General features: G+C 47.6%; 1 protein-coding gene across 2 annotated transcripts; it reads right to left on the bottom strand.

The window, feature by feature from the left end:
- Window positions 1-3,580: 3,580 nt before the first annotated feature.
- On the bottom strand, window positions 3,581-21,640 carry CALU (calumenin). Of its 2 annotated transcripts, none has more exons than XM_058190159.1 (7): window positions 21,532-21,640; window positions 15,803-16,039; window positions 12,292-12,485; window positions 10,373-10,539; window positions 6,477-6,537; window positions 5,550-5,749; window positions 3,581-4,006 (listed from the first exon to the last, which is right to left on the bottom strand). In XM_058190159.1, the coding sequence occupies exons 1-7, from the start codon at window positions 21,612-21,614 to the stop codon at window positions 3,902-3,904; spliced, it is 1,047 nt and encodes a 348-aa protein (XP_058046142.1). In that variant the 5' UTR covers window positions 21,615-21,640; the 3' UTR covers window positions 3,581-3,901. The 2 variants fall into 2 exon arrangements, with proteins under 2 accessions (XP_058046142.1, XP_058046141.1); XM_058190158.1 differs by lacking the exon at window positions 12,292-12,485 and adding an exon at window positions 12,029-12,222.
- Window positions 21,641-25,834: the final 4,194 nt, after the last annotated feature.

Raw genomic sequence — 25,834 nt, 5'->3', positions numbered from 1 at the left:
TTCAGACGAGTGCAAAAATGGGTGGGAAGAGAGAAATAGGGAGAGGGAGAGAAAGGGAGGGGGGAGAGATGGGGGGCAGGCTTTAATGAACCAACTATTTAAAGCAGCTGTGTCTTTTTTTCAGACTTAAGTGCAAAAATGGGTGGGAAGAAATAGGGAGAGGGGAGAGGGGGGGAGAGATGGGGGCAGGCTTTAATGAACCAACTGTTTAAAGCAGCTGTGTCCTTTTTTTTCAGACGAGTGCAAAAATGGGTGGGAAGAGAGAAATAGGGAAGAGGGAGAATGTGGCTGCTTTAATTAGCAGCAAAGAAGTGATGGCTCACGAGCCCCAAATGTGCACAGCCACAGCTGTCTTTCCAAGTGTGCACAGCACTAGAAATCTTACACACCCGCTCTGCAAAGCTGGCCCAGCGTGGGTTTCTCCTGGGCCTGGAATCGATTCCATCCTCCAGCACTTCTCAACTGTGTGGCCAGTTTAAGACGCGTGGACGTCAAATCCACACAATTCCCTGGTCAGCAAAGCCGGCTGAGGAATTCTGGGAGTTGAAGTCCACAGGTCTTAAAAGTTGCCATGATTGGAGACCCTCAGTCCTTCGGGAGGACAGTATAGAAATTTAATAAATACTAAATACTAATACTTGCTTTAGAAGATTGCCCCAGGCACACAACCATTGTCCGATGTGTCTAAACCCCAGTTGTTGGGAAAAGATCCGCGGGTGGGCGAGATTCTCCCTTTCTCTCCTGCCAAGAAGTTATCTAACGGACCTCCCCGTGGAAATAAAACTGGAGCTGAACAGGATCGGCCCTTTCTGCCCGCCCACGAATCAGCTGTCCAGATATCCAGCTGGCACACACCTGAGCAGCAAACCACACACAACGCCAACGAGGAGGATGTAAACAGTTTTATTAAGACACCATTTGTGTGTTGTACATTATATAAAACTCCACGGATGCTGTATAAGAAACGCCTTCTCAAAGGTTGGTGATGAAGAATTGGGATGGAGAGGGAAATATTTTCTTTTCTTTCCTTTCCTTTCCATTCTTTCTTTCCTTCATTTCTTTCCTTCCTTTCGCCACCAGCTTTATTTGAATAATGGCAAGAACATCCAACACGGAACACAAAAAATGAGACGTGTTTTGAGACTTGTCCCACACCTGTGACCTGTAAGATGACACAAAAGCTCGCACTCCACCTGTACAGTGCAGCACTGAAACCCAGAATGGGGTGGGTGGGGTGGGGGTTCCCCCCACTTTTCATAGCTGAGCTTAACCCCCTCTGGAGTAGTAACGGGCCCTTTTCACAAGCCATGCAAATTTGCTAAAGCCCCCCCCCCAACCCCGCCCGCGTTTCATCAGGCGCTCAGAGCCACAATTGGAAAAAAACAACAACACGACAAGCTAGGATCTATACCAAGGGGGCACCTTCCAGGTAGAGAATCACCTGGTGGGGCTACTGTTTCACCTGATTTCCTGCTCTGCTTCAACCTCTCACCTGTCTCGCCCCGAAAAAAGGTGGCTGCAGCCAACGTCCATCCAAGACAATTGCCGCGCTGTGGTGGGTTGCTAGCCGAGTGCCACACACCAGTGACAAACCCGTGGCCAAATAGCTTTTTAGTGTTATCAAAACGAATCTCTTCCTTCCCATTGCACTAAGGCAGGGGTCTGCAAACTTGGCTCTTTTAAGACTTGTGGACTTCAACTCTCAGCTTTGCTGGCTGAGGAACTCTAGGAGTTGAAGTCCACAAGTCTTAAAAGAGCCAAGTTTGCAGACCCCTGCACTAAGGGGATTAAAAATGACCAGAAAGCAATACTCTTTCAAGGTTCCACCTTTGGCTATCGGGGTGCTCCCGCACTCAGAAAACCTTGTTAAGAAATTCACCATTAGTGTTATAGGAAGCCAGGTGGAGAAGCAAGCTTACGGGGTGGGTGGGGGGGCTTCTGCGCCTGGCAAAATGTTCTCCCTCGAGTTTTGCAAGGCGAGAGGGGGGGGCAAAAAAATAGCATTATTTCATTTGCAAAAGCTCAGAAGGAGCTGGCCCTTGGGGCGAGGAACAGATTTTGAGTAAGCGCAGCACCCCGTCGAACCGACCCCCCGCAAATCCACACGACTTGCGAAGCAGCAGTCTCGACAAACCGGCCCCAAATTTGGGGGGGGGGGCGCGGGAGTTTAAGGAAAGGTGGCCGTAACGTCAAGGTATTTTTCTTACAAATATCGGAGAAGCCGGGGGGGGGGGGGGAGTGGGGAAAAAAATGCAGGACGGTGTCATTTCCAAAAATCGAAGCACGGGAGAAGAGGGCAGATTTGACTTCTCCAGCGAGGGAAGGACTTACCCTGACAGATTAGGGTCTGGGGGTCTCTTTGTATCCCCCCCTATTCTGCATTCATTTTAGGAGTTGGGCAAACCGCTTAATGAAAAAGGCACTTCAAAAATGCAGAATATCCCGGCGTCTTTAAGCTGCCAGCCCCCCACACCCTCCGCCCCCCTTTTCTCTCTCCTTCTAAAGACCCAACTGAGGGTTTGCCCCCTACTCTACATTTAACAAATGACCGTCTGGGAGAAGAAACTAGGTTGGCTACTTCGACCTGGGACAGACCCAATTCAATCTCGCCTCTTCCACGTCTTCCCGAGCAGCCAATTTTTTAAACCCGGAGCGGACACCAAGCAGAGATCGCCAAGCTTGAATATTAGTAACCAGAGTCCCAGGTGAAATCTTGAACCGTGGCTCGCACCATCGCCAACCACGCAGCTCCTGCAAACGATGCAATTTGAAGGATGCTGGGGAAACTGAGGCACGGGGCAGCACTCCGGAGGTTGTTCGGATGTCGGAAGCGAAGGAGACGCCAGATTATTTTTTAAGTCGAGATTTTTGCAGCTTTCGAGGCAGGGGGACCTCCTGCCCGGAGGCAGAGAAGCTAAACGAGCCCTCAAATTCTCTTGTTGGCTTTTTTGGAAGATGAAAGCACAGGGGGGGGGGTGTCTTTTGAGTGTAGATCCCACCCCCCTCGGCTGTGTCTTGTTCTCCGGCTTTCTGAGTTGGTGGCTAAAAAGAAAAAAAACTGACTCTTTTTTTAAAAAAAAGGGGAGGGGGGGAGAGGGTTGCGCCCCACCTCGATAGTCCTAATGTTTCGGGACACATGTTCTCCTTTTCACACGGAACCCAAAAATAAAAATACAAATACAAAAATAAAACTGAACCTGTTAAAAGACATAAAAAGGACATGCAAATCTATTTAAAAAACAAAAACGGAAAACTTTGGGGTTTCAACGAGAACCATGATGTCCCTCCCACCTTGGAGGGGAGGGGAAGTGAGGAGGATGGGACCAACTGGGGGGGAGGGTTTCTTCTCCTCCCCCCCCCCCAAAAAAAATTCTCGGCTGAAACTGAGTCTTGATAGCGAGTCTTTTCTTGTGTTAATCCTGAAACGGTAAAAACAACACTCCACCCCCCCCAAAAAAAAAACACCTTCTTCCTTTAAAAAAGGGAGGGGAGAGGTTGCCCACCTCGATAGTCCTAATGTTTCGGGACACATGTTCTCCTTTTCACACGGAACCCAAAAATAAAAATACAAATACAAAAATAAAACTGAACCTGTTAAAAGACATAAAAAGGACATGCAAATCTATTTAAAAAACAAAAACGGAAAACTTTGGGGTTTCAACGAGAACCATGATGTCCCTCCCACCTTGGAGAGAAGTCAGAGGAGGGGAGGGGAAGTGAGGAGGATGGGACCAACTGGGGGGGAGGGTTTCTTCTCCTCCCCCCCCCAAAAAAAATTCTGAAACTGAGTCTTGATAGTGAGCCTTTTCTTGTGTTAATCCTGAAACGGTAAAAACAACACTCCCCCCCCCAAAAAAATAAACCACCTTCTTCCTTTAAAAAAAAAAGGGAGATTCCTGGTTCAGAATTCGTCGTGTCGTACTAAGGCTTCCCCGAAGTCCGTGGCCTGGCTGCCCACAAACAGATCGTACTTGTCCACAATTTCTTCTCTGGTGAGCTTGCCGTCCTGGGAGAGGAAAGGAAAGCCAAAGGTGAAACAAGCGGGGCAGGCACTGATGGCATTGCCTAGTTGGGTCGTGAAACGTCTGCGAAAAAGCAACCAAGTTCAAAGAACACCCAGGACCCCGTCGGTCCTCTTCCTCCTCTACAAACCCTGCTTCCATTTAGCACTGATAGTGTTCCCTAGTTGGGAGATGAAACGTCGGTGAGAAAACCACCAAGACTCAGGGAGTCCTCCTCCTTCTGTTCCTCCTTTCCTTCTCCTCCTCTTCTCCTTCCTTCTCTTCCTCCTTTTCCTTCTCCTCCTCCTCCTTCTCCTCCACCCCATTCTTTTCCTCCCCTTCATTCCTTCGGCCTCTTCTCCTTCTCTTCCTCCTCCTCCTCTTCTCCTTCCTTTTCTCTCCCCTTCCTTCCTTCTCTTCCTCCTTTTTTCTTCTCCTCCTCTTCGTCTATAGAACCAGCTCCCCTTCCTTCCTTCTCTTCCTCCTTTTTCCTTCTCCTCCTCTTCGTCTATAGAACCAGCTCCCCTTCCTTCCTTCTCTTCCTCCTTTTTCCTTCTCCTCCTCTTCGTCTATAGAACCAGCTCCCCTTCCTTCCTTCTCTTCCTCCTTTTTCCTTCTCCTCCTCTTCGTCTATAGGACCCGCTCCCCCTCCTTCCTTCTCTTCCTCCTCCTCCTCTTCGCCTATAGAACCAGCTCCTTCCTTCCTCTCTTCCTCCTCCTCTTCGTCTATAGAACCAGCTCTCCTTCCTTCCTTCTCTTCCTCCTTTTTCCTTCTCCTCCTCTTCGTCTATAGAACCATCTAGCACCAATGATGTTCCCTACTTGGGTCACGAAACATCTGCAAGAAAACCACCAAGGTCACAGAGCACCAAGTGCTCCACAGTCCTCCTCCGCCCCTCCCCTTCTTCTCCTTCTCTTCCTCCTCCTTCTCCTCCCCACAAATCCCATTCCCCCCTCTAACTCTGATCATGTTCCCTAGTTGACTCATGAAACGTCTTGCAAGAAAGTCCAGTTGCCTCTTGAAAAAAAACACCTTTGGGTCTTGCAAGAAAACCACCCAGCTCAGAGACCACCCAGGCCCCCCCAAAGACGAAAGGGTGCCCCTGAGCCCCCCACCAGGCCCAGAGTGACCCATCCTAACAGAGTTGGGAGGGGGGGAGGCATGCATCTATGCAACCTTGTTCCCCTCCTTTCAGCCATCCAGGAGGAGGAACAGGGGACTTTTCTGGGTCTCAGCTGAGCTGGGGAGAAAAACCCTGAGACGAGAGGCAGGTGTTCCTCTCCCCCCAGGACAGGGCTCAGCAACCCACGGCTCTGGAGTCGCATCTGGCTCTTTCATCCCTCTGCCGTGGCTCCCTATTGCTGGTCGGCTCCACAATTGACAGGGCTTTCGGTTAGGATAGGTAGAGGAAAAAGGACTCCACGCTAGGAGGAGACTCTATGGTAGGGGAACCGGACTTGCGGTCGGCTCCAGAATTGAACAGGACCTTTGTGGCTCTTTGAGTGCTTAAGGTTGCCGACCCCTGCCTCAGGGGGAAGCCCTCTCACCTTGTCCTTATCCGACTCGTAAACCAGGTGCCGCGCTTCGGCCTCGGCGTGGTCGTAATCGGAGGGCAGGATCCAGTCTTTGGTCTCTTCCTTGTCCATCTTCCCGTCGTGGTTCTTGTCCCGGAACTCCACGAATTGTTCCCGTTCCGTTTTGACCCACTCGGGTTCCTCCGTGTTGCCGTCGTGGCTGTACATGTCACCTGTGGAGAGGGAAGGCCGGGAGGGTCTCAATTCTAACCGTCGGGTCCCGGGCGTCACACTGCACGACGCAGGCGGTCCTCGACTTATGGCCAAAATTGAGCCCAATGTTCCCGTTACTAAGCGAGATGGCTGCTTTAGTGGGTTCAAACTGTTGGGGGCCGATATGCAAATAACACATTATTAAACCGCTCGTAGGGCGCTGAAAAAGGAGGTGGCATTTAAGCCTAAATGCTATTGCTAAGGGTCCCATTTTACGACCTGCCTCGCTGCAACAGTTAAGCGAATCGCAGCGGTCCTTAAGCGAGTAACACACCTTTTAAGCGAAGCTGGCTTCCCCGTCTACTTTCCTTGTCGGAAGGTCGCAGAAGGGGACCCCTATGACCGTCGTAAATTTAAGTCAGCGGCCAAGCGGCCAAATTTTGATCACATAACCACGAAGATGCTGCGACGGCCGTTAAGTGTGAAAAAAAATCGGTCCCAAGTCCCTTTTTTCCCCCAGCGCAGCGCCATCGTAACTTCGGTCACTAAATGAACTGTCGTAAATTGAGGACTATATCTGTACCCATTTATCGTTCAATTGGGTGCCAACTCAGGACATTTCCAAACGTTTCAATTAGGACACCCCCAGCCCCCCCGCCCCCCCCGGCCCAAGCCAATGAAGGCCTCTCTGGCCCTTCCTGGGGTTAACAACCGGGGGGGCCACGGCAGGATCTGGCCACGCCTCACCTATGTATTCTTCCAAATTAATGAAACCGTCTCCATTCTTATCGATATCCTCCATGGTTTCCTGTAGGGAAAAATCAGAGGCAGCATTATTTATTTTATTTTTCACTTTTATTGTCATCTTTATAAATAACTAAAGGCAGGTGAACCTATCTATAATACTCCTCCTTCCTATTTTCCCCACAACGACTACCCTGTGAGGTGGGTTGGATCGAGAGATAGGGACTGGCTCAAAGTCACCCAGCCGGTTGGCATGCCAAAGGCGGGACTAGAACTCACCACCACCTAGTGGTTGGGCCAAAATTTCTGCTCAGTTCTAAGGTTCGATCTCTCCTTGATTCATTTCCATCCGGTATAGCCGGTGGTGAAATCCAATTTTTTTTTACTACCGGTTCTGTGGGCGTGGCAGGGGAAGGATGCTGCAAAATCTCCATTCCCACCCCACTCTGGGGCCAGCCAGAGGTGGTATTTGCCGGTTCTCCGAACTGCTCAAAAGTTTCCACGACTGGTTCTCCAGAACCTGTCAGAACCTGCTGGATTTCACCCCCCCCCCCGGGTATAGAATCTCCTGCTTGGGGGAGGGGGTTGGACTAGATGACCTACAAGGTCCCTTCCAATTCTGTTCATCTGTAATCTCCAACCCTGCCTTCTGGTGCTCTGTAGAATCGTTTGACCCACCCACCCTTCTTCTTTGGGGCAGCCCCTCAAATACTGGAAGGCTGCTTTCAGGTCCCGTCCTCCCCCCCAAGTCCTTTTTGTTAAACTAGATTACAACTGTTCTTTGGATGTTTCAGCCCCCAACCCCCTAATCCAGGGGATCTGCAATCCCTAGGCCGGGGCCCATTACTAGGCAGTGGCCTACTCGGAACCCTAACGCACAAGTAACAGGCCGGTACATGCGGGCAGCTCCACTCACGCGAGGGGCACCCCAAAGGCTTCTCTTGGGTGAGTGGTCCCATTCCCCTCTCTCCCCCCACCCCACCTAGCCAGACCACAAAGCCACAAAGGTTAGAGACCACTGCCCCCATCCTCTTGGTTGCTCTTCTCTGCCCTCTTTCTAGAGTCTCTTTTTTTTGGGTGCCAACTCTTCATTTTTTTTTATATCGTGGCGACTTTTAATCTACACCAGGGGTCTCCAACCTTGGCAACTTTAAGACTTGTGGACTTCAACTCCCAGAATTCTGGGAGCTGAAGTCCACAAGTCTTAAAAGCTCCCAAGTTTGAAGACCTCTGCTTTAGAGGCAGTCCTCGACTTACGACCCCAATGGAGCCCCAAATTTCTCGTCCGCTGAGCGAGAAATTTGCGAAGAAGAGTTTTACCCTGTTATACAACTGGGGTTAAGTGAATCCCTGCAGTTCTTAAATTGGTAACCCAGTTGTTGAGTGAATCCGCTCCCCCCCCCCGCCCCACCCTTGACTTTGCTTGTCAGTTGGTCGCAAAAGGGATTGCGTGACCCCGGGACACTGCGGCCATCATAAATATGAGTCATCCAAGCATCCAAATCTTGCCAAGCATCCAAATCTTGATCCTGTGGCCGCAGGGATGCCGCAATGGTCGTGTGAAAAATGGTCACAAGTCCCTTGTCTTCAGTGCCGTTCTAACCTTGAGCGGTCACTAAACAGACGGTTGTAAGTCAAGGACTGTATTTGCCGTGTGGTTTTGATGTACTGCACTTCCCGATGTTTCTGTGCTGCCCGATTCTGGAGCCTCTCTGCTGCTAGTGTCCAAATGGGGCTCATAAAATCATCAACAGGCAATTTTTAAAAAGGCTAAAAGTTTTTTTTATTATTATTTATTAGATTTCTATACCGCCCTTCTCCCGAAGGACTCAGGGCGGTGTACAGCCAGAATTAAAAAAAACAATACAATATGCAATTAAAACAAGAATTAAAAAACTTATTACACAATTGGCCTAAGACTTTAAAAACGTTTAAAATTCTAAAAACCCATTAAAATTCATAATATAAATTTAAAAACCAACAAAATTTAAGTTAAGAAAAAAAAGGGGCTAGGACTACATATGATACAGTAGTGGCCAAAATTGTGGAAACCTTTTGGGAAAAGTGTATTTTCTAAAACTAGCTAATAACACCACTTTTGTGGGGGGGAGGAGTAGTACCATAAAATTCTATATCAACGGAAAGATAATTTAATCAAGAATGTAATGCAATAACTTATATGAAGGATTTGCTGTTAGAATAGCAGTTAGAGCAGCGGTTCTCAACCTGTGGGTCGCGACCCCGTTGGGGATCGAATGACGATTTGCCAGGGGTCGCCTAAGACCATCGGAAATATGGGAAGTATACTTAGTCAAGAATCGCGCCCAATGGTTGACTCCACAAGCCAGCTGCAGGTTTCAAACCGCTAGCCGAATTCGGCTTCAAGCGCGATGAATTAAAAAAGAGAGAAATCTTTGCTCCGATGTCTCCCTCTCAAGCCAGCTGCAATCACTCCCAATCGCTAACCTAATCTGGCTTCAGGCACGATATAAACTTAATAGGGGAGGAGTCTCCGCTTTAATGCCTCCGTCCTCAAGGCAATCGCAAGCAGTTCAGATCGCTAGCCAAGACGGCTTCAGGCGGCGATAAATTCAAAACGAAAATAATTTTACGGTTGGGGTCGCCACATCGTGGGGAATTGTATTAAAGGGGTCGCAGCACTATAAAGGTTGAGAACCACTGAGTTAGAGGATAAAGAAGAAAAGTGAAACACGTAGAAAAAATGAGATCTACAAAAATTCTCGCCATGTTAGTTAATCCCTAGTTGGGTAACCTTTAGCATGAATTACGTCTTCCTTACGACGTCTGCCCATAGAGCGAACCAAGCCTTTGAGTTCTACAGCTGTTATTATAATGTGAAACCAAGGTTGAATGATGGCTTCTTATTAACTGGGTTTTATTGCTGGGTCGCTTCTGACTAACCAGTTTCTTTAGTCGGCTCCATATGTTTTCCATTGGGTGAAGGTCTGGGCTATTCCCAGGCCATTCCAGCTGTGGAATATGATTATCTTGAAACTCAAAAAAAAAAAAGTGTTATTAGCCATCAAACCTCAAAAATACACTTTTCCCAAAAGGTTTCCACAATTCTGGCCACTACTGTAGCTCAGGGGTCTCCAAGCATGACAACTTTAAGACTTGTGGACTTCAACTCCCAGAATTCTGGGAGTTGAAATCCACAAGTCTAAAAGCTTCCAAGTTTGAGGACCTCCGCTCTAAAGAGTCGCTAAAAGCTAAAAGCTAAAAGCTAAGCTCAAACTGCCCAAGGAGCTGCTGATCCAATTCTACAGAGGAATTATTGAGTCTGTCATCTGCACCTCTATAACTGTCTGGTTCGGTTCTGCAACCCAACAAGAAAAACACAGACTTCAGAGGATCATTAGAACTGCAGAAAAAATAATTGCTACCAACCTGCCTTCCATTGAGGACCTGAATACTGCATGAATCAAGAAGAGGACCGTGAAAATATTTGCAGATCCCTCGCATCCTGGACATAAACTGTTTCAACTCCTACCCTCAAAACGACGCTATAGAGCACTGCACACCAGAACAACTAGACACAAGGACAGTTTTTTCCCGAAGGCCATCACTCTGCTAAACAAATAATTCCCTCAACACTGTCAGACTATTTACTGAATCTGCACTACTATTAATCTTCTCATAGTTCCCATCACCCATCTCTTTCCACTTATGACTGTATGACTATAACTTGTTGCTGGCAATCCTTATGATTTATATTGATATATTGACCATCAATTGTGTTGTAAATGTTGTACCTTGATGAAGGTATCTTTTCTTTTATGTACACTGAGAGCATATGCACCAAGACAAATTCCTTGTGTGTCCAATCACACTTGGCCAATAAAATTCTATTCTATTCTATTCTAAAACAAGCCACCAACCTGCACGACAATGTCCTTCATGTAGTCGTATTCTTCGGGGTGCAAGAAAGCGGTGAACTCCTCCTTGGTGGCCACCAGGTCTCCGTCCTGGTCGGCCATTTTGAAGCGCCGTTCATCCCTCACCATCATCTGTTTGTAATTGAAGCCGTCGTCGGGGTCCGGGTCATCTAAACGGCAAGAGTTAGTCGAGTTCAGTTACTGACGGGCGAGGACACACGAGCGTTCGACCGTTCGTACAGTGGCTCAACAGTTGGCCAATCCCAGGTCTAGCCCCAGCCCAAAGTTCAGGCAGTCCTCGACTTAACGACGGCGAGGCTGTGGTCGCAAGTCGAGGACCACCTGCACGGCAGCGCAATCGGCGGGATTGCTTTGCCAGCTTCCATGTGTTCTAGAATCGCGAAGCGTAGAAGTTTTTGCTCGACCGAGAAAGACCAGGGTCAAATTCCAGACTTTTGGGGGTTATCTGGGAAAATGGCTTTCGAGAATTTTATCTTCTTCCGAGCCGGGGCGCCTCTTTATCTGTCCCCGGTTACGTGACCTCACCAAAGTCAGGCCAAGAACGTGGTTTAATCTGCCCAGGGGGATCAAATGCACTCAAGGACGGCCAATCGGCAAGGCCAAGCAAGCAGAGTCCGGCTGAAAGCAATCGCTCCCCGAATCTCTTAATGAAATCAAAAGCGGAGGCTGCCTTGAAAACGATGCTCACAGCTGCACACGAGGAGACAAAATGCTGCGTTTCCCAACTCCTGCCATTTGAAGATGGGTGGACTTCGACTCCCAGAATGCCCTGGGGATAACATGCTAATGGACTTCGACACCCAGAATTCCCTGACCAGCCGTGCCTGAAGCCATCCCTGCGGGCTTCATCAGATTCCTGGTGGGGCCCAGCATGACTCCCCCTCGGGCCTTGGTATAAGTCCTTAAAGCTGGGAAGGGTCCCTAAGAGGTCATCTAGCCCAGCCCCTGCAGGCGTCACCACCCCATCTCCAAGGTCATGATCCAGATCCAGCCTCGGTTTGACTCCCGCCAGAATTCTGCCGTTTTGACTTGAAAAGGGAGAGCAGGAAGCGTGGGATGGGCCCAGCATGACCCCCTCCCCCCGTCCACAGCCCTTTGCAGAATCCAAGAGCTGGGAAGGGGCCCTCCGGTGGTCATCCAGTCCAGCCCCTGCAGGCTTCACCATCCCGTTCCCCACCCCCACCGGCTCTACTGTAACCAGCCTCGGTTCTGCCTTTGTCTTGAAAAGGCACGGGGGCTCCTCCTTCAGCTCTTTGCGGGATCCTAGAGCTGGGAAGGGGCGCTAAGAGGTCATCCAGTCCAGCTCCCCCACCCCGCTGCCCCGAAGGCTTCGCTATTCCCTGAGAGGCAATCTAACCAGCCTCCGTTCGACTCCCGGAGTTCTGCCTTTGACTTGAAAAGGCAGAGCGGGAAGCGTGGGGAGCCCAGGGCGGGCCCAGCGTGACCCTCCCTCAGTCCTAAGGGGCCCTAAGGGTTCATCCAGCCCGACCCCTGCAGGCTTCACCCAACCCCCTCACCCCGCCCAAAAGGTGACCATCCAGCCTAGTTTCGAATCCCAGGGCCCCCCCCCCCGGCTTTCTCCCGTCGGTTCGACGGATGCTTCCCAGCAAGGCTGCCCCCTGCCGACTTGCCCCTTACCCAGGTAAGTGCCATAGGTGACATTCCTGTACTCCTCCCACGAGATGGAGCCATCTTGGTTCAAGTCATACTCCTGCCACTGGCGCGCTACGTTCTCAGAGACGTATTTCTTCTGCGCCTTCTTAATCCAGTCCTTCAGCTCCCCCTCCGTCACAAACCCATCCTTATCCGCGTCTATTTTGCTCACAATCGCGCTACAAGACAAAAGGGGAAGGGGGGGACGGGGGAGGACGGTGAGCCACGGGGAAGCGGGCTGGACCTACCTAAGACGTAGCCGTAGGTGGCGTTCCGGTACTCCTCCCAGGAGATCAGGCCGTCCCCGTTGAGGTCGTGGCCCTTCCGCTGGCGCTCCACGTCCTCGAAAATCCAGCGCTTTTGGGCAAACTTAATCCAGGCCTTGAGCTCCTCCACCGTTACAAACCCGTCCTTGTCGCCATCTATTCTACTTACAATTTTTCTGTGGGGGAGGGGGAGGCAGAAAAAGAATTAAGAGGAGGAGGAGGAAGAGGAGGCAGGCGCTCGGGGAGGGAGGGGAGAGGTGGAGGTGGAGGGGAAAGGGGTGAGGGACCAGAAGACCAGTTTTGTTACGGCCAAGCAGAGCAATATCTCTTGACCGTGGCAGCTTTAAGGTGGATGGACTGCAACTCCCAGAATTCCTCAGTCCAGTTTAAGAGGGATGGTCTTCAACTCCCAAAAATTCTTCAATGTGGTTTAAGGTGAGTGGACTTCAACTCCCAGAATTCCTCAGTCCGGTTTAAGCGGGATAGACTTCAACTCCCAGAATTCCTCCATCTGGTTTAAGTTGAGTGGACTTCAACTCCCAGAATTCCTCAGTCTGGTTTGAGGTGAGTGGACTTCAACTCCCAGAATTCCTCAGTCTGGTTTAAGAGGGATAGACTTCAACTCCCAGAATTCCTCCATCTGGTTTAAGGTGAGTGGACTTCAGCTCCCAGAATTCTTCAGTCTGGTTAAGAGGGATAGACTTCAACTCCCAGAATTCCTCCATCTGGTTTGAGGTGAATGGACTTCAATTCCCAGAATTCCTCAGTCTGGTTTGAGGGGTGGACTTCAGCTCCCAGAATTCTTCAGTCTGGTTAAGAGGGATAGACTTCAACTCCCAGAATTCCTCAGTCTGGTTGAAGGTGAGTGGACTTCAACTCCCAGAATTCCTCGGTCTGTTTTGAGAGATGAACTTCAACTCCCAGAAATCTTCAATGTGGTTTAAGGTGAGTGGACTTCAACTCCCAGAAATCCTCGGTCAGTTTTGAGAGATGAACTTCAACTCCCAGAAATCTTCAATGTGGTTTAAGAGAGGTGGACTTCAACTCCCAGAATTCCTCAGTCTGGTTGAAGGTGAGTGGACTTCAACTCCCAGAATTCCTCAGTCTGGTTTGAGGGGAGACGGGGAGAGATGGAGGGGGGGGAAGGGCCGAGGGACCAGAAGACCAGTTTGATTATGGCCAAGCAGAGCAATATCTCTTGACCATGGCAGCTTTAAGAGGGATGGACTTCAACTCCCAGAATTCTTCAATGTGGTTTAAGGTGAGTGGACTTCAACTCCCAGAATTCCTCAACTATGTATCCTGTCTACCAATCTATCTATCTATCAATCACTCAACGTATCTATCAATCTAGCAATTGTAGTTCAACCCAAAACTAGAAACTCTGATCCACAGAGAATGCCCGGGTGATAAATTTGAAAAAAGGCGAATGTAAGAGCAGACCCACCCCCCAAAGCCCTGGATTCTGTCTCTCCACCCCCACCCCCACAGTCTGGAAGAGCAGAAGCATCGGGCGGCATCCAGAGCCAAATATAACCACAGATGTCACTCCTGTGATTTGACACTTGGGCAGAGAGAGAAGGGGGGGGGACAAGTGGAGGGGGAAAGAGAGCCTTAGCCAACTCCTCGCTCTCTTCTGGGCCTTTCATGAGCTGATGCAATAAAACCAAAGAGACGATGCACACTGTTTTAATGGACATTAATTAATACACTGGTTCTCTCCCCAGTTGGCATACCAAGCCCCTCCTTAAGGGTGCTCAGATAAACATGAAGCAAGCACCTGCCTCTTGCTCTCTGCTGGCTGCCTATTATTATTATTATTATTATTATTATTATTATTATTATTATTATTATTATTATTATTATTAAATCAATCAATCAGAATAGAGCTAAGAGGGACCTTAGAGGCCTTCTAGTCCAACCCCTGCTCAAGCAGGAGACCCTATACCGTTTCAGACACTCTCCCCTTGAGAGCCTCAGACTAGTAAGACAGTCTGTTATTAACAGCAGCTGCTTGCAATTACTTCAGGTTCGAGTCCCACCAGGCCCAAGGTTGACTCAGCCTTCCATCCTTTATAAGGTAGGTACATAAAATATAAGGTAGGTAAATAAAAGTTGACTTTGTATATAATATACAAATGGATGAAGACTATTGCTTGACATAGTGTAAGCTGCCCTGAGTCTTCGGAGAAGGGCGGGATATAAATGCAATTAAAAAAAAAACCTCCAGTGATAACAAGAGTATCGTAGTTGGAAGAGACCTTGGAGGTCTTCTAGTCCAGGAGTCTCCAACCTTGGTCCCTTTAAGACTTGTGGACTTTAACTCCCAGAGTTCCTCAGCCATTTTTCCGTCAGGAAAAATGCTCCTTATATGCTCCAGGTTGCTTCTCTCCTCCTTGATGTGTTTTCATCCATCATTTCTTGTCCTGCCTTTGGAAGGTGCTTTGGAAAACAAATTGACCCCCCTCCTCTTTGGGGCAGCCCCTCCAATACTGGAAGAATGCTATCATGTCACCCCTAGTCCTTCTTTTCTCTAGACTAGTGTGGGTCAGCAAACTAACAGATGAGCTGTCCAGGTTTCCAAGAAACCGAGACCCAGGCTATGCGTACTAACTGGAGAGAAAAACCAATTTAACTCAAGAAATTTATTTTCTCGGTTTGAGAAAACAGAGGCCGAATTAAGAACCCAGGCTTAAAAAAACAGCAAGGAAAATAAATGAGCCGGAAAGAATCAAAGTTTGTGTCCCCTCCTTCATGACAATACTTAATTTGCTCAGAGCTGGGCAACCACAAGAAAGTCCTCGGCTTACGACCACAACGGAACCCAACATTTCTTTTCCCTAAGCGAGATGGTTGGTAAGTGAATCCTGCTCCATTTTACGACCTTGCTCGCCACAGTCGTGAGGTAAAAAAATCCCCACGGTTGTTCAGTTAGCAACACGGTCGTTAAGTGGATCGGGCTTCCCAACCGGCTCGGCTTGGCCGAAGGTCACAAAAGGGGATCGCGCAACCCTGGGACGCTACAACCATTATAAATGTGAGACGCCAAGCGCCCGAATATTGATCACGTGACTGTGGGGAACGCAGCAATGGTCGTTAAGTAAGAAAAATGGTCATAAGTCATTTTTTTTTCATTGCCATTGTATCTCCTGTCACGAAATAAATAGTCAGAAGTTGAGAACTACCTGTTGTTGTTTTTTTGGTTTTTTTTAAGGAAACTGCCTTCTAGGACAGGGGTCTCCAACCTTGGTCCCTTTAAGACTTGTGGACTTCAACTCCCAGAGTCCCTCAGCCAGCAAAGCTGGCTGAGGAACTCTGGGAGTTGAAGTCCACAAGTCTTAAAGGGACCAAGGTTGGAGACCCCTGTTCTAGAAGAGCCAAACATTCCCCTGGAACGTCATTCTGGAAACAAAAGGCTAAAGGGAACAAAACACCTAAACTCAGCTTAAATTCAGTTTAAACTCAACGCATGTCCAAGTTTTTCTTATCTTACCCCAGCCTCTCTTTGCTCTCCTCGGGAGTCAGCTGGTCGAAGGTCTTGGCTTCATCAACCCCCAGGAAGGCGTCGTGGTCGTAATCGAAGTTCTGGCCGTCATCGTGGACCTTGTCGCTCAGCTGAGCATCGTGGTGGACGCGGTCCTTCTTCTCGGTGGGTTTGCTCTGAGCGCAGAAGGCCCACAGGGCCAGGTAGCCGACCAGTTGCTGGATGCCCAACACCATGGCTGATGCCCTGAGGGATTGAAGCAGAGGAAATGAAGGTCAAAGATACGGGGAGAACCACGAAAGCTGCGGCTCAAATGGGCAAGGAGATGGTGACCACCTTCCCCAAAGACCAGAACTGAAGGTCACCTATTGAAAACTTGAAGAACCAGGATGGACCAAAAAAAACATCTAAGTTGGAAGGTCCAACCTGGGCTACTTTTAAGACTTCAGCTCCCAGAATTCCTCAGGTTGAAGTCCACAGGTCTTAAAGTCGCCAAGATTGGATCCCTCTGTCCACTGCGTCAACCCTGAAGCTGACCTGACCAAAGCTATCTTGACAGCTCCAATGTGGCGGGACCCAATCTTGGCGAGTTTAAAGACCTGTGGACTTCAACTCCCAGAATTCTTTGGAACCCTGACACATTTTATTTTTTTTTGGTCAACCTTGACTGAGGAATTCTGGGAGTTGAAGTCCACAAGTCTTAAGTGGCCAAGGCTGGATATCCAGACCACTGTTTCTCAACCTTTAAGATATGGAGACTTCAACTCCCAGAATCCACCCATCCTAAAGCAGGCTGGCTGGGGAATTCTGGGAGTTGAAGACTACAAGTCTTAACTGGCCAGGGCTGGATATTCTAGGTCTTCACCACTGCTTCTCAGGTGGTCTTCTCCTAGGGCAGGGGTCTCCAAATGTGGCCCCTTTAAGATCCGTGGATTTCAACTCCCAGAATTCCTCAGCTGGGTGGGGGTTCCTCTTTCCTGCCACAGCTGTTAAGTGAATCGCTGCCACTGTTAGGTTGTTAACACGGTTGTTAAGCGAATCTGGTTTGCCCGTTGACTTTGCTTGTCAGGAGGTCGCAAACAGGAATCATCACTCACACAGCAACCATTGTAAAGGCGAGACAGCTGTCAAATATCTGAATGTAAATCACACCACTGCGGGGATCCTTGCAACAGTCGTTAAGTGTGAAAAATGGTCCTAAGTCACTTTTTTTCAGTGTATTGTAATTCCGGTCACTAAGTGAACTGTCGTAAGTCGAGGACAGCCTGTATTATCCAAGGGTCTTACACGCATTTCACCCATTCCTGGCCTATGCTGCTTGCATTTCCAGCCTAGTAATCTATTTATAACCCCTCTGATCCTTTCGGATTTCTGCATGGATCTCTTTGCACAGAAGCCAACTTATATTTCACCACCTTTTCAGGACAAGAGGCGCGCACACACACAGCCCAAAGAACCTTGGGGAATTGACATTTTGGTGCCCATAAATTCCAAATTGTGATTGCAAATTTATTTATTTATTTATTTATTTTATTTGATTTTTATACCGCCCTTCTCCCGAAGGACTCAGGGCGGTGTACAGGCATAATAAAACCGACAATACAATATATAAGTTTAAAATACGATTTAAAAAACTTATTTTAAATTAGCCCAATGATTAAAATTTCCCATACTAAAAACCCCGTTTAAAATAAATAAATTTAAACATTAAAATCCCAATTTAAGCCAGCCCCGCGCGGATAAAAAGATGAGTCTTGAGTTCATCTCAAGGTCGGGTATTTGGCGTAAACCCGGGGGAAGCTCGTTCCAGAGTGTGGGAGCCCCCACAGAGAAGGCCCTTCCCCTGGGGGCCGCCAGCCGACATTGTTTGGCGGACGGCACCCTGAGAAGTCCCTCTCTATGGGAGCGTACGGGTCGGTGGGAGGCGTGTGGTAACAGCAGGCGGTAACGTAAGTACCCAGGCCCTAAGCCATGGAGCGCTTTAAAGGTCGTAACCAACACCTTAAAGTGCACCCGGAAGGCCACAGATAGCCAGTGCAGACTGCGCAGGAGCGGTGTTACATGGGAGCTACGCGGAGCTCCCTCTATAACCCGCGCAGCTGCAAATGTCGCAAATCTTTCCGAAACGATGAGGACCCTAGATTGGTGCCATTCCACGTTGTGCTATTTTCGGGATCACAAATGCAGTTGCTCCATCGACGTAGGTTAAGGGGCAGCCCGTCCCTGGAACAGCACCGGGTTCCAGAAGGGAATTATACGATCCTACAGCACAGGGTCCTCGTTTCACCCAATATATTGGACTCGGCTGGTTTAAAACACAGGTAGTCCTTGACTTACAACCACAATGGAGCCCAGAATTTAGGTTGCTACGAGAAACATTTGTTCAGTGCATTTTGTCCATTTGTGCATTTTACAACCTTTCTTACCGCACAGTTGTTAAGTGAATCACTGCAGTTGTTAAATTACGGGTTGTTAAGTGAATCCGGCTTCGCTATTTATTTATTTTTAATTTGCATTTATATCCCGCCCTTCTCCGAAGACTCAGGGCGGCTTACACGGTGTCAAGCAATAGTCTTCATCCATTTGTATATTATATACAAAGTCAACTTTTATTGCCCCCCCAACAATCTGGGTCCTCATTTTACCTACCTTATAAAGGATGGAAGGCTGAGTCAACCTTGGGCCTGGTGGGGCTTGAACCTGCAGTAATTGCAAGCAGCTGCTGTTAATAATACTGTCTTACCAGTCTGAGCCACAGAGGCCAGAAGGTCACAAAACGGGATCCACAAGGATGATGATGTGGAAAATAATGTGGTCATCAATGTGGAAAATGGTCCTAAGTCACTATTTTCAGCGCTGTCGTAACTTCAAACGGTCGTTAAACGAACTGTCGTAAGTCGAGGACTACCTGTATAGACACCCATCTCACTCCCTACGACAATGCTGGGCAGGTGCCGAAATTAAAAATGCGAAAAGCAACAAAGAAACCACAAAAGTCATGAAAAACAAATAATAAAATAAAATATTAAAAAAATAAATATAAAATAAAACAATAAAATTAAATTAAAAATAAAATAATAAAAATCAACAAACACATAAATAATATTAAAAATATACAGAGAGCACCATTCTCGTTCCTAAAAGTGTGATCACTCAGCAAAGTTTCGACATTCGTGGTTTAAACACAATTGGATTTATATTACAGTTACTGGAACCCATTCAATGCCTGACAGTCCCCCGGAACTAAGCCACCATTAAGCCTGGCATCTGATCCATGGACCCGGCAATCAAGTTTTGTTCAAGAGACACAAACTGGGAACGGACGAGATACGGAATTAATCTTTACTTCCTCAAGAGATGTCAAAGGGGCCTCTGTGGCTCAGACTGGTAAGACAGTCTGTTATTAACACAGCTGCCTGCAATTACTGCAGGTTCTAGTCCCACCAGGCCCAAGGTTGACTCAGCCTTCCATCCTTTATAAGGTAGGTAAAATGAGGACCCAGATTGTTGGGGGCAATAAAAGTTGACTTTGTATATAATATACAAATGGATGAAGACTATTGCTTGACATAGTGTAAACCGCCCTGAGTCTTCGGAGAAGGGCGGGATATAAATGCAAATTAAAAAAAAAAAGGATGAGTCAGGGAAGAGCAAAATATCCAAATATATACAGGCAGTCCTCGTTTAGTGACCGGCACTGGGGGAAAAAAGCAACCAATGAGCGGTTCTCACACTTAATGACCATTGCAGCAGCCGACAGTCACATGATTAAAATTCAGACGCTTGGTAATTGACTCGTATTTATGACGGTTCGCAGTGTCCCGGGGTCACGCGATCCCGTTTGGCGACCTTCTGCCAAGCAAAATCAAGAGGGGAGCCAGATTCACTTAACGACTGAGTTGCTAACTGAACAGCTGCAGTGATTCACTTAACAGCCGTGGTGAGAAAGTTTATAAAATCTTGCAAAGCTCACTTAACAGCTGTTTTGTTGAGCAAAGAAAACATGAGGGTCAATTCTGGTTGTAAGTCGAGGACTACCTGTATACAGTAACCACTTGAATTCTGGGAGCTGAAGTCCGCAAGCCTTAAAGTGGCCAAGTTTGGAGACCCCCCTGACTTACACCAACACACAGCGGTCAAGCAGAAGCTCTTAACCCAGAAGCACCGGGCCCAAGCCAGTTCTGGCTGACCGCAGGGACAATCAAGCCAACATGGCTTGATGGGGAATTCTGGGAGTTGAAGTCCAGAAGCCTTAAAGTTGTCCATTTTGGAGACACACACACACCCCTGACTTATACAAAGACATATTTGTAAAATACAAATACAAAATACAAGGTTCTGGTTACCATCTTTAAAGCGCTCCATGGCATAGGGCCGGGTTACCTACGGGACCGCCTGCTGCCACCGATCGCCTCCCACCGACCCGTGCGCTCTCACATGGAGGGTCTCCTTAGGGTGCCGTCCGCCAGGCAGTGCCGACTGGCGACCCCCAGGGGAAGGGCCTTCTCTGTGGGGGCCCCCACCCTCTGGAACGAACTTCCCCCAGGGCTGCGCCAACTTCCCGACCTCCGAACCTTCCGCCGCGAGCTTAAGACACACCTATTTATTTGCGCAGGGCTAGCCTAGGGTTTTTAGTTTTAAATTTAGTTTTAATGGGGTTTTATACTATTTTATTGATATTTTAATTTCGGCCTAATTAATAAGTTTTTTAATTGTTGTTTTTACTTGTATTATTCTTATGTTTTTATTTGGCTGTATACACCGCCCTGAGTCCTTCGGGAGATAGGGCGGTATAAAAATTCGAATAAATAAATAAATAAAGACAAGCTCTGCACCCAGAACAAGTGGGCCCAGGATGGTTCTGGGGGGGGGGGGCTCCCTCTGAGGAGAGATCAGGGTGACCCCCACCCCCTCCCCAAAAAAGGGTCCAACTTCCTTCTGGGGCCAAGGGAGACCCACCCCCAAAGGGGACAAGGTCAGGAGAGGATGCAAGAGGCTGCCTGGGACCCTCACCTTTGCCACCCTCACCCCCAACAGGGTTAAAGGCTGTCCTGGGGATTCAGGGGTCAGTGGGCTTCCTAGGACCCCCACCCCCATCCCTTCCCAGCATGCCCCACCAGGGAGACCCCCAGAAGCCCCCAGATGTGACCCCATCCAGCTGCCCAAAGGCGACCCTCGGGGCTCAGATGACCCTCTTCCTTCAGGACCCCTGATCTTAAGCGGACCCAAAGGAAAACCCCGCCAAGAGAGATCAGACCCCAAAATGGGTGGGCGGGGGGAGTCCCCCCACTCGACCCCTCCCAACCCACCCCCGGACCGGCTCCCTCTTCTTCTGGGTTCCCGCCCTGCGCGCCTCCCTTTCCAACCAGACAGCGGGGAGGGGGGGGAGTCCAGTCCCGTCCCGCCCCACCCGGCTGGGGACGATGGGGACGGGAGTCCTCGACCTTCGCAGCTGGAACCCGGCCAGGCTGGTGAGTTGGCCGAGGGAGGGAGGGAGGGAGGCGCTGCCCGAGCGGCCTTCCTGGGAAAAGGAGCGGAAGGAAGGGGGGGGATGGACGGACTACAAAGCCCATACGCCTCGGGCAGGCGCGGCTGGGGAGCATGGGAGGGGTAGTCCCGTCCCCAACCCCCACCCCCAAAGCCGGAGGAGCGAGCGCCGGGCTGTTTTGAAGAGTCCCTCCCCCGCCTAAACGAAGCCGAAGCCCCCCCGCATCCATCCAGCCCCGCGCCCCGCTTACCGACCGCGGCAACGTCGGAGAGAAGCGGCGACGAAAGTTCGCCGGGGAACGACGACGGAGGAGAAGGGGGAGGAGCCGCGCATGCGCGGCACCGGCGCCCAGAGGCCACGTGACGGCGGCCCAGGCTGGGGCCGGCGGGCGCCGACGTCAGCCCAGCCCTTCCGATTGGCTGCCGGACGATCGACGGTCCCGCCCCTCCCCGCAGCGGACTATAAAAAGGCGCTCGCCGGCCACGGCCCAGCAGTTGCCGCCGTGGCAGCGGCGTGGAGGGAGCGGGGGGAGGAGTTACGTTGTTGGGGGGGGGGCGGCAGTTGTTTTGCAATCGCAAATAACACGCTGCTCTGCTCTGCTCGATCGTTGCGTGAACAAATACCTGTTTGAGAAGGGGCGTTTTGAGATCCTCTAGCCCAGACCCTATTGTGTAGTTTGTGTGTGTGTGTTTGGTGACTGCTCTGCAGTCGCTTTGTACGTGTCCTAACGCCGTTCTGTAGATTACATGGCGTGGTGTCATTTTCCCCATGTGTGCAAATGTGTCGTGAATGCCCTCAAGGGTGCCTTTTAAATAAACGTTTTATTTTTTATTTTTTTGTAAAGTTTTTTATTTTTTAAACACATTAAAACGAAAGACAAAACATACAACGTTTATGTAGATATCACTGTTTACCAGCTATTCAAGACAGTCCTTTCCTATTATTTACACACATTTTAGTTCGGTCTTACTCTACTTTTATTTATCTACCGTTCCTATTTTCTAACCATTCATACCATTTGCTCCAGACCTTATAATATTCTGCGTCCTCTTTCTCTTTAATGTGTTTTGTAAGTTTTGTCCATCTCTGCACATTCTACTATTTTTTTAATTAGTTCTTCCCCTGTTGGTGGATTTTTATTCTTCCAGTTTGGGGCATAGGCTATACGTGCTGCTGTTAATATATGGAGTATTAAATATGGCTTATCGTTTGTATAATTTTCTGTTGGAATCCCTAATAAAAATTGTTCTGGCTCTCCCTTTATTGGTTTCTGTTAAATAAATGTTTTAGAGCAGGGGTCTCCAGCCTTGGCAACTTTAAGACTTGTGGACTTCAACTCCCAAAGTCCCTCAGCCAGTTTGCTGGCTGAGGAATTCTGGGAGCTGAAGTCCACAAGTCTTAAAGTTGTCAAGGTTGGGGACCCCTGTTTTAGAGAACTGTAACAAATCCCCAAACTGCACCCAGTCTGGAGATCAGTCAGTACCCAGCAGATGGTGGGTCCTGGCCCCCTCCCCTGAGAGAATGGGGGGCTGGGAGACAAATGGACAACAACAGAAGGATAGGATAGGATATAGGATAGAATTAGAACAGAGAATAGAATATAGAATAGAATGGGATAGGGATAGGGATAGAATAGAATAGAATAGAATAGAATAGAATAGAATAGAATAGAATAGAATAGAATAGAATAGAATAGAATAGAATTTTATTGGCCAAGTGTGATTGGACACACAAGGAATTTGTCTTGGTGCAGATGCTCTCAGTGTACATAAAAGAAAAGATACCTTCATCAAGGTACAACATTTACAACACAATTGATGGTCAATATATCAATATAAATCATAAGGATTGCCAGCAACAAGTTATAGTCATACAGTCATAAGTGGAAAGAGATTGGTGATGGGAACTATGAAACGATTAATAGTAGTGCAGATTCAGTAAATAGTCTGACAGCGTTGAGGGAATTATTTGTTTAGCAGAGTGATGGCCTTCGGGAAAAAACTGTTCTTGTGTCTAGTTGTTCTGGTGTGCAGGGCTCTATAGCGTCGTTTTGAGGGTAGGAGTTGAAACAGTTGAAACAGGATAGGGATAGGGATAGGGATAGGGATAGGGATAGGGATAGGATAGTTTATTGGCCAAATGTGATTGGACACACAAAGAATTTGTCTTCAGTGCATAAGCTCTCAGTGTACATAAAAATACATTTATCAAAAATCATAAGATACAACACTTAGTGATAATCATAGGACACTAAGTAAGCAATCAAATCATATTAGGAAACTAAATAAAACAATATAAATCGTAAAGATACAACCAACAAGGTTATAGTCAGTGGTGGGATTCAGCCAGTTCGCACCACTTCGGAAGAACCGGTTGTTAACTTTCTGAGCAGTTTGACAAACTGGTTGTTAGAAGAAATCATTAGGGCAGAGAACTGGTTGTTAAATTACTTGAATCCCACCACTGGTTATAGTCATAAGGAGAAAAGGAGATGGGTAATAGGAAGGATGAGAAGAAGAATAGTAATACAGTTTTAGTGAATAGTTTGACAGTGTTGAGGGAATTATTTGTTTAGCAGAGTGATGGCGTTCGGGGGGAAAACTGTTCTTGTTCTGGTGTGCAGAGCCCTACAGCGTCGTTTTGAGGGTGGGAGTTGAAACAGTTTATGTCCAGGATGTGAGGAGTCTGTAGCTATTTTCACAGAGTTATAAATATAAATGATTTAATGCTTTTATGTTCCTCTTTCTCCATTCAAATCTTTTCTGAGGAACTGGGTTCCCTCGGATCTTGGATTCTTCCGCAATTTCCATCTGGAATGTAACATTCACCAACCTGTAGCTTTCCAATTTCATCCTCAGCCACTTAGCTGTTACCAATATCTTCCTTCATACCTACATATATTTTAGCCCGTTCAGTCATAACGAAACCTGAAACTTTCCCCTTTATGCATGTAATTCAACCACTTCACAGATTCGGGGAGCACTTCCGTTCACTTCCCCTTTCTCTTAGTTTCATGCCCCAAAATACTTGGGTTTTCTTTCTTGCTAATTGCTAATTATCGCTCTCAGTCATCTGCATACTTCACAGTCAAAGTGGCAACCTTGGATATTCTTTTTTTTAATTTAATTTAATTTTTTATTTTGTCACAACAGTATATACAATCATCAACATAAACAATAACCCATCATGAGAGAAAAAGTATATATAAGTAAAAGTAAAATTATAAAAATTATAATTATAATTATTATAAAAAGTATAAAAAGTATAAGTAAATTTCCTTGGTCATCATCAGAATAACAAAATAACAGAGGTGGAAGGGACCTTGGAGGTCCTCTAGTCCAGGGGTCACCAACCTGGAGTTTTCATGTCAAATGATCTAAGTGCCAAAGCCCACTGCAACTACATAGCAAAAAAAGCTCTAAGAGTTGTAAACCTAATTTTGCGTAGCTTCTTTTCCAAAAACACCACACTGCTAACCAGAGCATATAAAACATTTGCTAGACCAATTCTAGAATACAGCTCGCCTGTTTGGAACCCTCACCACATCTCTGACATCAATACAATTGAACGAGTCCAGAAATATTTTACAAGAAGAGTTCTCCATTCCTCTGAAAACAACAAAATACCTTATCCCACCAGACTTGAAATCCTAGGCTTAGAAAACTTGGAACTCCGTCGCCTTCGACAAGACCTAAGCTTAACTCACAGTATCATCTATTGTAATGTCCTTCCTGTCAAAGACTACTTCACCTTTAATTGCAACAATACAAGAGCAACCAACAGATTTAAACTTAATGTTAACCGCTGTAATCTAGATTGCAGAAAAAATGACTTCTGTAACAGAATCATCAGTGTTTGGAATACTTTACCTGACTCTGTGGTCTCTTCCCATAATCCTAAAAGCTTTAACCAAAAACTTTCAACTATGGACCTCACCCCATTCCTAAGAGGACCATAAGGGGCGTGCATAAGTGCACAAACGTGCCTACCGTTCCTGTCCTATTGTTTTTCTTTTCTTCTTCCTATATATATGCTTATACCTCCTTATATTTACTCATATATGTGTTTATATACTATATAATCTTTTTTGTATGATGTTGTGACAAAATAAATAAATAAATAAACCTTTCGGACCTCAAGGACCACTAAATTCATAATTTTAAATCCCGTGGACCACTAATATGATCTGCCTAATGACTGGCTGGATGGGCGTGGCTAGGTGGTCATGTGACTGGGTGGGCGTGGCCAACTTGATGTCACTCACGTCAAGGGGCATCTCGCCTGCCTCTACTTGCCCCTCCCCTCCCAGCCACTTCTCACCTGCCCAGTGATAAGAGCACCCACAACTTCTGGAGGCAAACTGTTCCTCTTTGATAATTCCACTCACTGTCAGGAATTTTTTCCTTATTTCTCCAAATCGAACATTTTATTTATTTTATTTATTTATTTTGTCATAACAATATATGTAGGTATCATACAAAAAGATTATATAATATATAAACACATATATGGGTAAATATAAGGAGGTATAAGCATATATGTATATAGGAAGA

The sequence above is a fragment of the Ahaetulla prasina genome, chromosome 7 (genome assembly GCF_028640845.1).
Source record: "Ahaetulla prasina isolate Xishuangbanna chromosome 7, ASM2864084v1, whole genome shotgun sequence".
NCBI lineage: Eukaryota > Metazoa > Chordata > Lepidosauria > Squamata > Colubridae > Ahaetulla > Ahaetulla prasina.
The sequence above is the reverse complement of the archived record's forward strand: the minus strand, read 5'-3'. Positions and strand labels throughout refer to the sequence as shown.

Bases quoted from the DNA above. Each gene is read 5' to 3' on its own strand.
- CALU (XM_058190159.1), bottom strand. From the start codon at position 21,614: ATGCGCGGCTCCTCCCCCTTCTCCTCCGTCGTCGTTCCCCGGCGAACT. The intron at 5,750-6,476 runs GTGAGGCGTGGC...CCCTCTCCACAG, and splicing joins TAATTTGGAAGAATACATAG to GTGACATGTACAGCCACGAC. The intron at 4,007-5,549 runs GTGAGAGGGCTT...TTCCTCTCCCAG, and splicing joins ACGAGTCGGATAAGGACAAG to GACGGCAAGCTCACCAGAGA.